The sequence below is a fragment of the Balaenoptera musculus genome, chromosome 1 (assembly GCF_009873245.2).
Source record: "Balaenoptera musculus isolate JJ_BM4_2016_0621 chromosome 1, mBalMus1.pri.v3, whole genome shotgun sequence".
Taxonomy (NCBI): domain Eukaryota; kingdom Metazoa; phylum Chordata; class Mammalia; order Artiodactyla; family Balaenopteridae; genus Balaenoptera; species Balaenoptera musculus.
Window position 1 is genome coordinate 88,545,858 of NC_045785.1, and position 13,582 is coordinate 88,559,439.

The 13,582-nt window shown below is 41.2% G+C and overlaps 1 protein-coding gene across 4 annotated transcripts in view; it reads left to right on the forward strand.

The window, feature by feature from the left end:
• The window catches only part of CDC14A (cell division cycle 14A), a 184,512-nt gene that overhangs the window by 93,938 nt on the left and 76,992 nt on the right, over nt 1-13,582 (forward strand). For all 4 annotated transcript variants that reach the window (XM_036830948.1, XM_036830932.1, XM_036830927.1 and 1 more), the window contains 2 exons: nt 2,764-2,851; nt 9,741-9,971. In XM_036830948.1, the coding sequence (XP_036686843.1) occupies nt 2,764-2,851; nt 9,741-9,971 (319 nt within the window). The remainder of the gene's footprint in view (nt 1-2,763; nt 2,852-9,740; nt 9,972-13,582) is intronic.

Genomic DNA, 13,582 nt, shown 5'->3' on the forward strand with positions numbered 1-13,582 from the left:
AAGTTATAAAAATTCATGTTTTCAAGTCAAATTAGATTTTATTTAATTTTTAATTTTTTTCAGTTTTAATACAGTTTATTTTTACTTTGTAAGACACTTTGATTTCTTTTTTTTTTTCAAATTTTATTTTAAATGCACCAGGAGAGTTAGTTATTCCAAAGAAATCTGGTGAGTCTTATGTAAGCTGAAGGATCTTATAGTAACATGAATATTAACACCTAAATGTATCAGTTTCAAGAATTCACATTTTCATTTTGGGGTTTTTCTTGTAGTGAAGAACATCTGCAGTTTCTCTACATAGTACTTGGTAGGTTGTAGGCTTTGGATTGGAAGAGGTAAAATTATTCTCTCACCTCATCTTTGCCTAGACATTTGTTTATAAAATGTGGTAATGTTGGAAAGTACCTTAAGTTCCTGTCTGATCTAGGTTTCTTGGAAGTGTGTGTGTGCACTCGCACTTGTGCACAAACACATTTAATTAGAAAAACCAGCTTGTGTTATCATAAATATTTTATTATTGATAAATATTGACATTTGTATAATCCACTGTGAAAGAAGGCACAGATATTAATTTTGGAAGCTTACCAGTAAGGTTATGTTATATTAGTCAGTTAAAAGCTGTAACTTTCTTATTCATTTTTTTTCAGATTTGGATCTAAGACATAAATCTTTTTGTTTACTCCATCAACCTTATCCAAGTTACTGAATATAACCCAATATTATCTAATGTTTATCTTTTTGAGTAGGCAGATTTGCAAACATATTCTTTTGGTTCTGTGAGTGAGTTCATTGCCTCTCTCCATATGATTGATTATAAAAGGTTACTGTTTAACCAAATGGATGTCTATAACCCAAATAAACAGCCATAGCACAATGTATATATTTATCTAGGCCAACTTTGTGGTCAAGGATACAGGAATAGTGAACATAGAAACCTGTTTTCTTCTACTGTTCATAAATAATTGGTTTTAGCCTTTTCATGATTAGAGTATACCCTTATTTTTGAATTTTTAAATAATGTTTTAAGCTTAAGAATTACTTGAGATGGATATTGGGCCATTAATTTGAGACTGCCTTATTTAAACAAGAAAATGTTTAATTATCATAAAGAGTTGCATGTTAAATTCTTTATTCAAATTGTTCTAAATAGATAGCTATGCTTGAGATTTAATTTGGCATGTGTAATCATAGCACTCAGCATCTCTAAGATTTTATTTAGGGCATTATGGAGATTTTATGTTTATTATGACTAGATTAATGCAATTCAGACATTTACAAGGTGTCATGTAGAGTTTCATTTATAACTCTTTATAACTGGGAAGAAACATCTGCATTTTAGACATGAAAATTATACAGCCAAGTTATGATTTTTGTGGAAATCAAATCTAATGGGTAGTATAAGTAATTAAAGTAGAGGCTCCAGATTTCCTTGGTGGGATTACTCCAATTTATTTTAACAAATACTTATGAGCTCTTACAGCAGAGTGCAGACTCTGTATATGACACAGATTCCTACCATTGAGGTCTGTGCCATGTAGTGGAGCAGAGAGCCTTTTCTGTGGATAACCTTGGCCCAGCAAAGAGAACTGCCTTCCTTCCCTGCCTGGGGAGGTATCTATGCAGTGCTATAGAGGGGGGAGACTTGGAGACTAAAAGCTGTGCCTGGTGGTGGAGGATGGGAGTAGGATTGGTGTTGGGGGTGGGTTAAAGAATGCTTATGGGAAGAAGAGATACATATATTTTGTGATGCATTGCACAGCTGTGTCCCAATAGCCTGCAAAGTTTGGGTCCCCTCAGCCCTGCCCCAGTGTTCCCTGGGTTCAGAGGCACACCAGGAAGGGAAGGAAATGAAGGAGGTAATGGAGCAGTGGGAGGATGCTTGGCCCCTTGCCTGGTCTTCAGGCCTTTTCTGAGGATCCTGGAATGTTTGGACCAGAGGCTGACAGCTGGTGATCAAAGTCAGCCCACAGATGTGTTTTATTTGCTTTCCTAGTATTAAAAAACTTAATTTAAAACAGTCAACATTTCAAATATAGAGAGATTTTACATGAACATCCAATTGGAAGATCAGCTATATTCAATCAAGCTTTCCTGTGGTCAATTGGCCAGAGCTGAGGAGCATTTGCCTTTATTTATGTCTCTTGCCTGACCCTTGTAGCTGTTTGGCTTGCAGCTCCTGCAGGAGACTGTGGCAGTCTCCAGTTTGTGGTACACCCTGAGGGTTTGATGAGCCTCTGTCCCTCACTCCTGTCTTCTGTTTCCCCGTCTAAAAATCAGCAGCGACAACAGATAGAAACCTGTAAAAACAAACAAAAAATGGAGGTGTGTTCATCATGACCCTGATATTTATAGATTTTTTCGTTGTTTAAAGTATGTTTACCATGTTCATGGAAAGTGCTTATATTTTCTGTCTTCTCTTATTTCCCATTATTTCTTGCTGGGGCAAGCAATGTTTGTTTCATTTCATTTCATTGCAGAGTGGCCAAGAGACAAAATTATTTTTAGCAAAGTACCTCCACTTTGAATAAAGTTTTCTAAACTTTTCTTATAGTCTAGATAAAAATTTTTCGAAGCGGATTGAATTCACAACCATTTTGAGAATCAGATGCGTGTTTTTATTTTAAGCTATATTATTTTGTCTTCATGTATGTCCAACTAGTCTAGTACTAATAGAGTGAAAAACAGTTATATTTGTAAGGGTTTCCTAAATTGTATAAGAATTATAAAATATTTTTCTTCTCTTTTCTCACAAAATTCTCCCAGCGAGTTGAAAATGGTGACTTCAACTGGATTGTTCCAGGAAAATTTTTAGCATTTAGTGGACCACATCCAAAAAGCAAAATTGAAAATGGTAGGTTTTTATTTACTTTACCCTCCAAAAATTTATTTCAGTTCATCTTCTTGAGTTCTTAATTTCCTCAGATAATCCTTTCTATTGGTAATATTCTCCAAAGAATATTTGTTAATTAAAAAAATTGAACAGTATTTCAATTGTTCAATTACTAATTGAACAGTAATTAGTGTGTTAAATATTAGAGTTTAGTAAGTGGAACTATAATCACTGTTTTAAAACTATCAAATTTTTAGGTTGCCATAAATAGAGTGTTCACTTTACCTTGACCCAATTATCAAAGAAGAATCTGAGAAACCAACTGGTCAGAACAATAAGCAGATTGCTGAATTCTATCAGTGGTTCTCAGATTTATTCGGTGGTGGTGGCGTGCTACACCTCAAGGTATTCTTTGGTAACACCATGTTGAATAATGACGATGATGGTGACAATAGGTGTCATTTATTAAGTGCTAGTTACTAGCTAATCACAGCATTATCTCATTTAGTGCACACACAACTCTATGAGGTGTAGGAACTATTATCTCTATTTCACAGAGGAGGAAACTGAGGCATATGAGTAGGAAATTTGCCCAAGTTCACAAAGTAATATGCAGAACTGGTGATACTCCAGCCAAGAGCGGGGCTCCTAAACATTGCCACTACACTGATCTGTTTAGTTCCATCATGGCAACTAGGAACAACTTTCTAGCTGACAATAATTAAATTACTTACTTGCAGTATATGTAGAGCCAGGGGCATACATATTCAGGAAAAAAAAGCAAGACAAAAAAATAAGCCTCTTGAATGAAACATGATAGGCTATGTGTGTTTTCCCATTAACATATATTTTACCGAATTATTTTTTTTAACCTCACATTCCCAGAAGACAAGTAATGATAGGCACCAAAGGTTTAAGAATAGTTTATGGGAGAAGTACATAAAATTAAAAAAATATCACCCATGAACATAATAGCTCCTTTTTTGCTCCCTCTCTAGTCTTAGAGCTGGAACACTAGTCCTTGGAGGAACATAATTTGAAACCCTTAGTCTAAATTTATAGGTTTATTCTTCTTTCATAGCCATCATCATCATCATCATAAGTATTTATTCTAAAATCTAGTTTCATTGTATATGGTTATTCATGCATTTAGATTTGATAATTTTTTTGAGTTTCCACACATGTGCTTATCATTTTATACCTATGACATATCTCACAGGGAACTCTGCTTAAATCATGGGAATTGAATCATCCCCTCTGGGGATGGGTAATCCAGGTCTACAGAGTTACCCTAACAAATAGGATGTCTCTGTACTGAAGCCATAATTAGATCTTCTCATTTACACATTTGCTCATGAATCCGGTTCGCTCCAGACATTGATTGATTAACCTGTTATGTTGGTTTGTTAGGAATAACTTGTTAAGTGCCTGAGGAAACTGCTTTCCACCGTTGGTCTTTCAAGACAGGATTGATTAAACCTCCCTTTAGCCTTCTGTGCAAAATGATCTGACTCAGACCCAGAAAACCTTAGTAGGTGTATGGTTTCAGTAGTGGCTTTGTTGTTGGGTGTTCATTTGGTGAAACTGAAAGAATTTTGCCATATAGGATTCACTTTTTAAATGAAATTTTCTTAAAGAGAAGATGAGGGGTGTAATTTTAAAAACCCATTTAAAATATTTTTATAGAGGTAACGCATGATTTTTTTTTTAAAAGAAGAAAATGCAGATGAACTTATAAAAACAGCATTAAAGTGACCTATAATTCTACCCACGTTTTCTAGGTTTACTAGTTGGTGGTGGGATTATTGGGGATTTTAATTTTCTTTCCATCTGCTTCTCTGTATTTTTTATTTGCACATATTTTTTTTCTCTCTTAAAGAATACACACACACACACACACACACACACAGACTTATAAAAATATTCCTTTTTTTTTACCAGCATGGAGTCATAACATGATTACTGTCTCATAGCAGCTTTTTTTTCACTTAATATATCACATACTCCTTTCCATGGCAATAAATGTAGATCTTCATTATAATTTTCCATGACTGCATTCAATGACTGTGCCATAATTTTACTAATCAATCATTTAAATTTTGAATGAGATCTAAGTTGTTCAGTTTTTCACTTTTTAAAAACTACAGTGGTTGGCATACATGTGCATACATCTTTTTTGCAGCCCTGGTTTCTTTTCTAAATTCTTGGAAGTAGAATCACAAGATAAAAGGATGTATTTTGTGTGTCAATTCTTAATTGTCAAAAGTCTTAAAAAGATTATTTTTGGCCCTATATTACAATATAGGGAAATAATTATCCACCATTTGCTTATATGCTGGGAGTGGTGCTAATAAGCCTTTTGTGCACACCTCATCTATTTAATAATCAGAAACACCCCCGGAACAGGTGGTAGTTATTTTGTGGAAGAGAAGATGGAGACTTGGTAACCTAACTTGCCCAGGTTGACATAGCCAGAAAGTGGCAGTGTGTGGATTCAAACACAGGTCTCTTTGATTCCAAATTCTGTGTTCTTTTTTATTTTACTACAGAGAAAGAACATGTTCACTACAGAACTTTAAGCAATCTAGATAAAAAGTCACCTGTAATTATATAATCTAGAAATAACCACTGTTAAGATATCGTTCTCTCTATATCTTTTTTTTCTATGCATATACTGTGCCCTCTCACATTGAGAAAAAAAGGTGTGAAAGTGCTGCTTACCTAATACTTGCCAGTTTTTATGTCTAGAATAATTTCATTTAAGGCTGTTGTTGGTAAAATATTGATATTTTACTGGAATCCCCATTTTAAGATCTGATATTCACTAGAAGTGTCATTTTTTTGTAAAGGGGTTTAACTTTGTAAATTCTTTTTGAACTTAAGAAATTTTTTTTTTTTTTTAGTTGAGAAACCCCTGTATTTTCTGAGGTGGCTGAAAGTCATTTTAGGGGTCTGTTAGTAGAAAAAGGCAGATTTTTAAGGAGTTAGCACTGAAATAGCTGTTGCTAGGATGTAGCAAAAGGAAGCCCTAAAATCTTGGGGTCTGGCAGAATGCATTATAGCAGTCTTAAGTGTGTGTTGTCAACAGAGACCAACTAGGAGTTCCTTTCAGCCATCTTTGTTCACATTGTTTTGACGGGGGGGACAAGAGGAGCCCTACCCCTTTTTTGGTTAAACAAGCTTGACTTGAGAAATGAATAATATAGCAGTAGAACAAATTGGATTTCAAAATTTCCAAAAACACCCCCAAACTCTTAGGTGGCAATGTCCTCATCTCTACTTCAGAAAGAAAGAAAGAAAAAGGAAAGAAAGAACAGGGAAAGACATCTCAAGACAGGGAATCCAAACAATTTGAAGCGTCAGCCTGCTCATTTAATGAGAGAAGCTAGGTGTGAAGAGCCTGGGCTGGTTGAAGTCTGGCTCTGCCCCTAACTGGCTGTGTGAGCTTCGTGAGTTCCTCAACTTCTCTCATCATCAAACGGGGAAATAGGATGCACATTGCAGGCATTTGGTGAAGATTAGGGATATTTTAGGAAGTGAGTGCCTTGCACAGTGTCGGGCACATTAATAGGTGCTTATTAGGTAGCAGATATTCTGATTACATTTTTATCATTAATGAACCTGATAAACATATTTTATTGCTTTCCACGTTTGCCTGCCTATTTTGCAGTTTTTACTTTTAATAATGAATGGGTGGACTAGTCATTTGACTCTGCTGTTCTTCAGTTTCCTTTAAATGAGGGTCTGGGAAGAGATGAATTTTACAATCTCTCTTTGCTTTGAAATTGTTTGGTCAGCGCCAGGGCTCTGCCTGTGCTTTACTGATGCCAGGGCACCATCTAGTGGCCAGATGGAGTAAGGATCGGATGAAAGCTCGGTCAGCTCCGTGCACATTGCTAAAACCAGTCCTCCGTCAGAAGCATCCAAATACATCGAAAACACAGTTGTTCAGAGGTCAGAAGATATTGTCATTGTTGGTTATAACTCATTTGAAACGCTTTTGAGGATTTTTAAGAAACTTCCTCACAAATCTAGGAAGTGCAGCCCCTAATGTTCACGTAATGTCCCGTTTTTTGGAGATCTAACAAATAGAATTGAGTTGGATTTTACCTTAAATCATCCCCAGCACCGGCCCTAGAATCTGACTGTCAGGGTTCAGATGCTGCCTCTGTCTCTTCCCAGCAGTGTGTGCATGGGCCAGTTCACTTTCCCAGGCATCAGTGACTGATAATTGTAAGGTTTAATGAGATGATATACATGAAACACTTAGCTTAGTGCCTGGCACATAGTAAGAGCTCAATAAATGTTAGGTGCTATGATTACCATTACTGTTATTATTTCAGTGCCCTATTACCATATTTGGATAACTGTTCAGTGTTCTTTTCTCAAAAGATATATGCAGTTTCTCTTGATAGTAGATTTAGGTATATTATCTGTAATGCCATTTACTCATGATGGCAATTCATATATGAAAAGAGAAGTTCTTACAGCCTTGGTGGAGGAGGGAAGGGACAGACACCAAAAGAACCATTAGCGTGCTTCATGACAGGTGCCATCACAGAGGTGCCAGTGATCACTAGGAACCCAGGGTTAGAAGCGCCTGTCAGTCTGTCACACCATGTCCCATCCCATGTGTTCCTAAACCCTCTCCTTCCCATTCCTTACATGATAGAAAAGCTCTTGTTTCCTTATGCCAACCACAGTTCTTTTTCCCTTTAGGCTGGAAAATGATCTGAGCAAACAAACCAACTAGGAAAACAGATTTGATTTTTTTCCAAGTGGAAAGGATCTGTTTTCTCTAAATGTGTATAAGTCACTGTTTCTACACAGAGGATTGTAAGTAAGCTCTGTCTTACCTGTTTGCTCAAAAGCAGCCTGGCTTGTGAAAATCATGTATCTGGGCTGTGGATTAGTTAGGCCTGCCTGCCAATTCTGCATTCATCCCTTGTGCGACCTTGGCTAAGGGTGCCAGTTAGGGCTCTTGGTTGCACGCAGCAGATATTGGAATTATGCTGGGGAGCTCACAGTCTCCAAGCGAAGGCTGGAAAATGAGGTTTAGAAAATGAACAGGATCTAAGGGAGGTCATGTATCAGCAGGATCCAGGCAGGAATGGAAACCACTTTATTTCAAACAGAGGGAATGCAATATAAAGAATTTGTTAGAGGGCTTCCCTGGTGGCGCAGTGGTTGAGAATCTGCCTGCTAATGCAGGGGACACGGGTTCGAGCCCTGGTCTGGGAAGATCCCACATGCCGCGGAGCAACTAGGCCCGTGAGCCACAACTACTGAGCCTGCGCGTCTGGAGCCTGTGCTCTGCAACAAGAGAGGCCGCGATAGTGAGAGGCCCGCGCACCATGATGAAGAGTGGCCCCCACTTGCCACAACTAGAGAAAGCCCTCACACAGAAACGAAGACCCAACACAGCCAAAAATAAAAATAAATAAATAAATTAAAAAAAAAAAAAAAAAAAGAATTTGTTAGAAAGAAGGCTAAAAAGTAAAAGGGCAACTCTGAAAAAAACAGCATATTAAGGAAGAGATAGTTATTGCCTTTAAGGCAACGAGGGACAGAAAGGAACACGTGAGGTTAGCAGGACCTGGGACCTTGGCAGGTGCTGGGAGCTCCGAAGAGCTGCTGCTTGCATTTGGAGCCTGAAGAGTGGGGACCCTGAGGCTGGGCTGCAGGCTGGTGCCGGGAGTGCCAAACTAAGCTGGGAGTTCCTCTCTTCTGCTGCTGAAGCCATGCTGCCAGGAAAACAGAAGACATCCCTTCTCCCTCCTCTGGCCTCCAGTTGCTCCGGCAGTGCTTTAGTGCCTCCCACTTTTCAGATGGACAGGAGCCCAGTGGGAAAGGTAGCTTGGGAAATGTTATATGTACACCCCAGCCCCGGCATATGAGCTGGCTTGCAACTGAGAGAAAATAGCAAATGACCAGCCTATGCAAGCTTCGAGGCAGCAGGAAGTACGGCCACGGTGCGGAAACTGCTGGTTCACTTTGCTGGCTGCTGCTGCCGGCCCCACTTGGAGCCCACCATCATGAACGAGCTCTGAGTGAGATCCCCTCACCTGGTAGGCCCTGAGTGGGTTACAGATGTGGTAATCAACGGGCTGAGACATTAGTCCTTTTAAACCCTGGGGCCACTAGGCAAGGCTTGCAGTGGCCAAAGCCCCCAGGGGTCACCTTGGTTGACTGGCCAAGTCGAGGTCATGTGTCTGTAACCCAGCTGACTGCAGCTCCACGTGATGCTGGACCCACTCACAGTAGAACGGGGGTTAGAGCCCGACCACTTGTTCTCCTCAAAAAAGAAAATGTCTACGAAAATGATCCCCCAACCTCTTTTAGTTTCTTAACTGTTCCATGGGGTTTACTATTTTTAGCTCAATAGGTTGTTTGGAGAATTAAAAGAAATTCGTGCAGTTGTGACTTGTACGTGGTAGGTGCTTAATAATCAGTCTCTCTTGTGGGGGACTGCGTTGTAGATTAAAACTGTACACCTGGCAAAAAAGGCTGCGGTTCAAAAGTATTTGTCAAGAGGAGTAAAAAGGACAGAGTCCTTCCAGGCCTACTGTACGCATCTGGGGGCCTCAGGAATGCCTTTGTTTTGGCTTGGGAGGAGTGAGCTCCCAGGATTTGAAGCCTAAAGCTTGAGGTTTTGAACGTTCACGAGCTATTTCCAATACTCAGAAAAGGTTTTTTTTTTTTTTTTTTTTTTTTTCCCTCCTGTGGTGTTTTTCTTAGTTTTTCAGACTGCTGCTTTTAGGAACGTGCTTCGACCTTACTCTCTCCTGAAATGCGCTTTCCTCCTAAGCTCTGTTGAGATTGATCATCTTTATTGTGAAGGGTTTTCGCGTTCCTGGGTTACGTAAGACGAAATGCGTGCCTTTTGCTTACAGCCCCTGCTTTCCTTTAGGTTATCCTCTTCACGCCCCCGAAGCCTACTTTCCTTATTTCAAAAAGCATAACGTGACTGCAATCGTGAGGCTGAACAAAAAGATTTACGAGGCGAAGCGCTTCACCGATGCCGGCTTCGAGCACTATGACCTCTTTTTCATCGATGGCAGCACACCCAGCGACAACATCGTGCGAAGGTTCCTGAATATCTGCGAGAACACGGAGGGGGCGATCGCGGTTCACTGCAAAGGTGCGAGCGAGGAGGCCGCGGTGGGCACTGGGTTTCTGAGAGGGGGTGAGCCGAAAGACAGCAAAACATGTGAAACAAAGCCAGTTAGCGGCTTAGGAAACAAATGAGTTGTTTTTAGTTTGAGAAAACTGGAACACAAATCCATTTAAACGACTCCTTCCCAAAGAAAGGATCGCTTGGACGTGGACAGTCGGTGGTGTGCGGCTTTCTGGACGAGGCAGTTGTTCTGGCCTTACGTTCCCCAATTCGCAATCGCTGACACCAGGTGCCACGAGGAGGGGAAATCGCAGCAGCACCGTCGGTAGGCTGGCGCAGTTGTCAGGAGGCAAGGGTTGTTTGTTCCCCTTTCTCCTTCTCTTCCATAATTGCCCATCCTTTCTCCATCCTCCTCCACACATCTGATATTTAATGCTCCCAATTCGTGACCCAGCTATCTGGAGCCCCACTTCGCGACCCCCCTCCACCTTCCTCTCCCCTATTAGCCTTTTGCATCGTGGAACAGAGTGTCTTACCTGCCCATTGCAAGGGGGCGGCAGCATACCTAACCCTAACCCTGACCCTAACCCTAGGGGCGGCAGCATACCTAACCCTAACCCTGACCCTAACCCTGGGGGGCGGCAGCATACCTAACCCTAACCCTGACCCTAACCCTAGGGGGCGGCAGCATACCTAACCCTAACCCTGACCCTAACCCTAGGGGGCGGCAGCATACCTAACCCTAACCCTGACCCTAACCCTAGGGGCGGCAGCATACCTAACCCTAACCCTGACCCTAACCCTAGGGGGTGGCAGCATACCTAACCCTAACCCTGACCCTAACCCTAGGGGCGGCAGCATACCTAACCCTAACCCTGACCCTAACCCTAGGGGGCGGCAGCATACCTAACCCTAACCCTGACCCTAACCCTAGGGGGCGGCAGCATACCTAACCCTAACCCTGGCCCTAACCCTAGGGGGCGGCAGCATACCTAACCTTAACCCTAACCCTGACCCTAACCCTAGGGGCGGCAGCATACCTAACCCTAACCCTGACCCTAACCCTAGGCTTCCTTGCCACAGGCCTGTTACTGCCTCTTTGAAAGACTGAAAGACTTATGTAAATGCATCTGTGGTCTCCAGGAGTGGGTACTTTGGAACAGGAGTCGCCAGATTTAGCAAATAAAAATACAAGATGCCCAGTTAAATTTGAATTTTAGATAAACAGTGAGTACTTTTTTAGCATGTCTCAAATAGTGCACCAAACATACATTCTGTATTTTACCTGGCAACCTTGCGTCAGCTACTCAGAAAACATGAAATACCATTTGCTCTAAGCCTAGTTGTTATAAACTCTGAGGAGGCTCGCATTGTAGATTTTCCAGCACGGTGGAAGGTATTTTACCGGGGTCTTTCGTTTCAGTGAGGAGAAATCACTTTGGCCACCAGGGGTGGAGCCTCTAGTTCCTCACATGCAGCTTTTCATACCGCCACTGGGTGGTGCTGTTCTCCGGTGTTGAGTCTGAGAACCGGTTTCTGTCGCGTTTTATGCTAATTGCCTGGTAGGTGTTAGGGATTGTACTGTTCTTTTCGTGTGCCTAGTGCTGCTGTAACTGACTTACTCAGACGAGATGGCTTTGGTTCTAACAGAAATTAAAATGCCATTTTGTAGCCCCTTGTTTCTATGTTTAAGATTTGAGTAGGTGGAGGTGCTTTGCTGAACATGTGAGCGGTAACTGGAAGCTGCATTTTGCGGGAGCCCTGGCGAGGGAAACGGGCTGCACGTGGCCCCTGGTTCAGCGGAGGGCGCCTCAGTCAAGCTTCGTCCACGTTGACAGAGCCCCCTCCCGCCCCTCCGCGTTTCTCAGCAGGACGGGGCCCCGACTTGCTGGACTTCCTGTCTCGGGGGTGCGGGGGGCGTGGGTCTGTTAGAAAGGACTGCTGCTTTCCGTTCTGCCCAGGTCACTGTGGGGTGGCGGTGCTCTGGCTTGACCCCGAGTGACCCATATGCGCCCCGGCTTTGCCTCTCCATCCCATTTTGTTAAAGATTGCCCAGACCCAAGGAAAAGCCTGCATTTCACACGCAGTCGGCCCTCCGTGGTATCCGGGGGGTTCCGCATCTGCCAAGGTGACTATAAGGGACTTGAGCATCCCCGGATTTTGGAATCCGCTGGGGTCCCGGAACCAATCCCTCGCGCATACCAAGAGACCATTGTATTTCAGCTATCAGTGGAAGTTGAAAGCTAATGGGAATATGGCAGCTGCTAACGTTTAGTAGGAGCTATTCATACGCTCTGTTTCAAAGCTTATTTTTGTGTCATAAAAATCAGTATTTTTTCCTGGGATTAATTTGGCCTTATTTCCTAATCAGTTAGTTTTATGGTTACCAAGGCATATAGTTTCTCTGCCTGTCATTGTCTTGGATTGACAAATTCAGGGGAGGAGAAATGCAAAGCTTTCCTTGAAACTCAGCATCTCTCTTGATATTATTCCTCACCTAACAAACATTGGGAAAATGAACCGCTCTGGTGTTAAACATTCTTGTTACAGGTATTCTCTTTATTATATCCTTGACCTGTGAATGTTGACCTTGTAAAGAATATGTTAAGAAATACATATATTTTATGTTGCAGAGGTTTTGATATTTTAATCAGAACCTTTAGCATCGAAGTCAGTTCTTTTATAGGAAGGTCACATTTACAGGTGGTGACATCTTTTTGAGAGTGTTATTTCATTTGCTTCCACTTGTACACACATGTAGGATTCTTTCATAAGGATTACACTTTTGATTTAATTACAGCTGTATTGCTTTAAATAGCGTGCTTAGCTACTATAGGCCTGTTAATTATTTCGACATCTGCCCTAATTAAGTCAGCTTAGTTTCCTGGAAATTAAAGCAGCAGGGAGCATTTTAATTGAACTATAAGGAGGAGGGAGAGAGACCCTTATCCAATGTCAAATGAACTTTGGTAGCTGCTGAGAAAATGACTATTTCATGCCTCAATGTAAAGTACTAAAAACAGAGACAAACTGGAAACTAATTTTCTGGGAATGTGTGAAATCTTACAATGATTCAATATCTGCAGTTTGCCTTCCGGTTGATAAAAGGAATGGCTATGATTTCGTGAAATTTTCTAGCACAAATAATCATTAAACAACGACAACATTGTGATGTTCCAGTATGTGATGTTTGAGGTTCTGTAGGAGTTTCAGAAAACGCCTGGAACTGTAAGGCAATCAGTGCTTAACTTGGTATAAACAGAAGACGTTTCAAAGTCTTCTCTTGCTGTGCCAGGGAGCCCTTTAATTATGAATGCTTGAAAAAATTTGTTAAAGTTTTTATAGAAACTTAGTGAACTGTTCCTATTCTGTTGAATTGTGGTAAGAGCTCCTAACTATTGAGTGCTAAGTAGGTTCTTTTTATAGATCTAAATTATAGACTCTTTTTAAAAGGCGGAAGCAACTTTAGTTTTAGAGAAAGTTGAAAAATTTCTGCACCACCTTTTTTTCTTGGTTGTGAGTGTGTGTAATGAGGAGCCCAACCAAGGGAACGGTAGCCTCCTAAACAGGGAGGGGTTCAGGGAGAGAGAGTGTTATCTCCGTAGAGAAGGCCATTTTCTCCCCGGACAGAGACC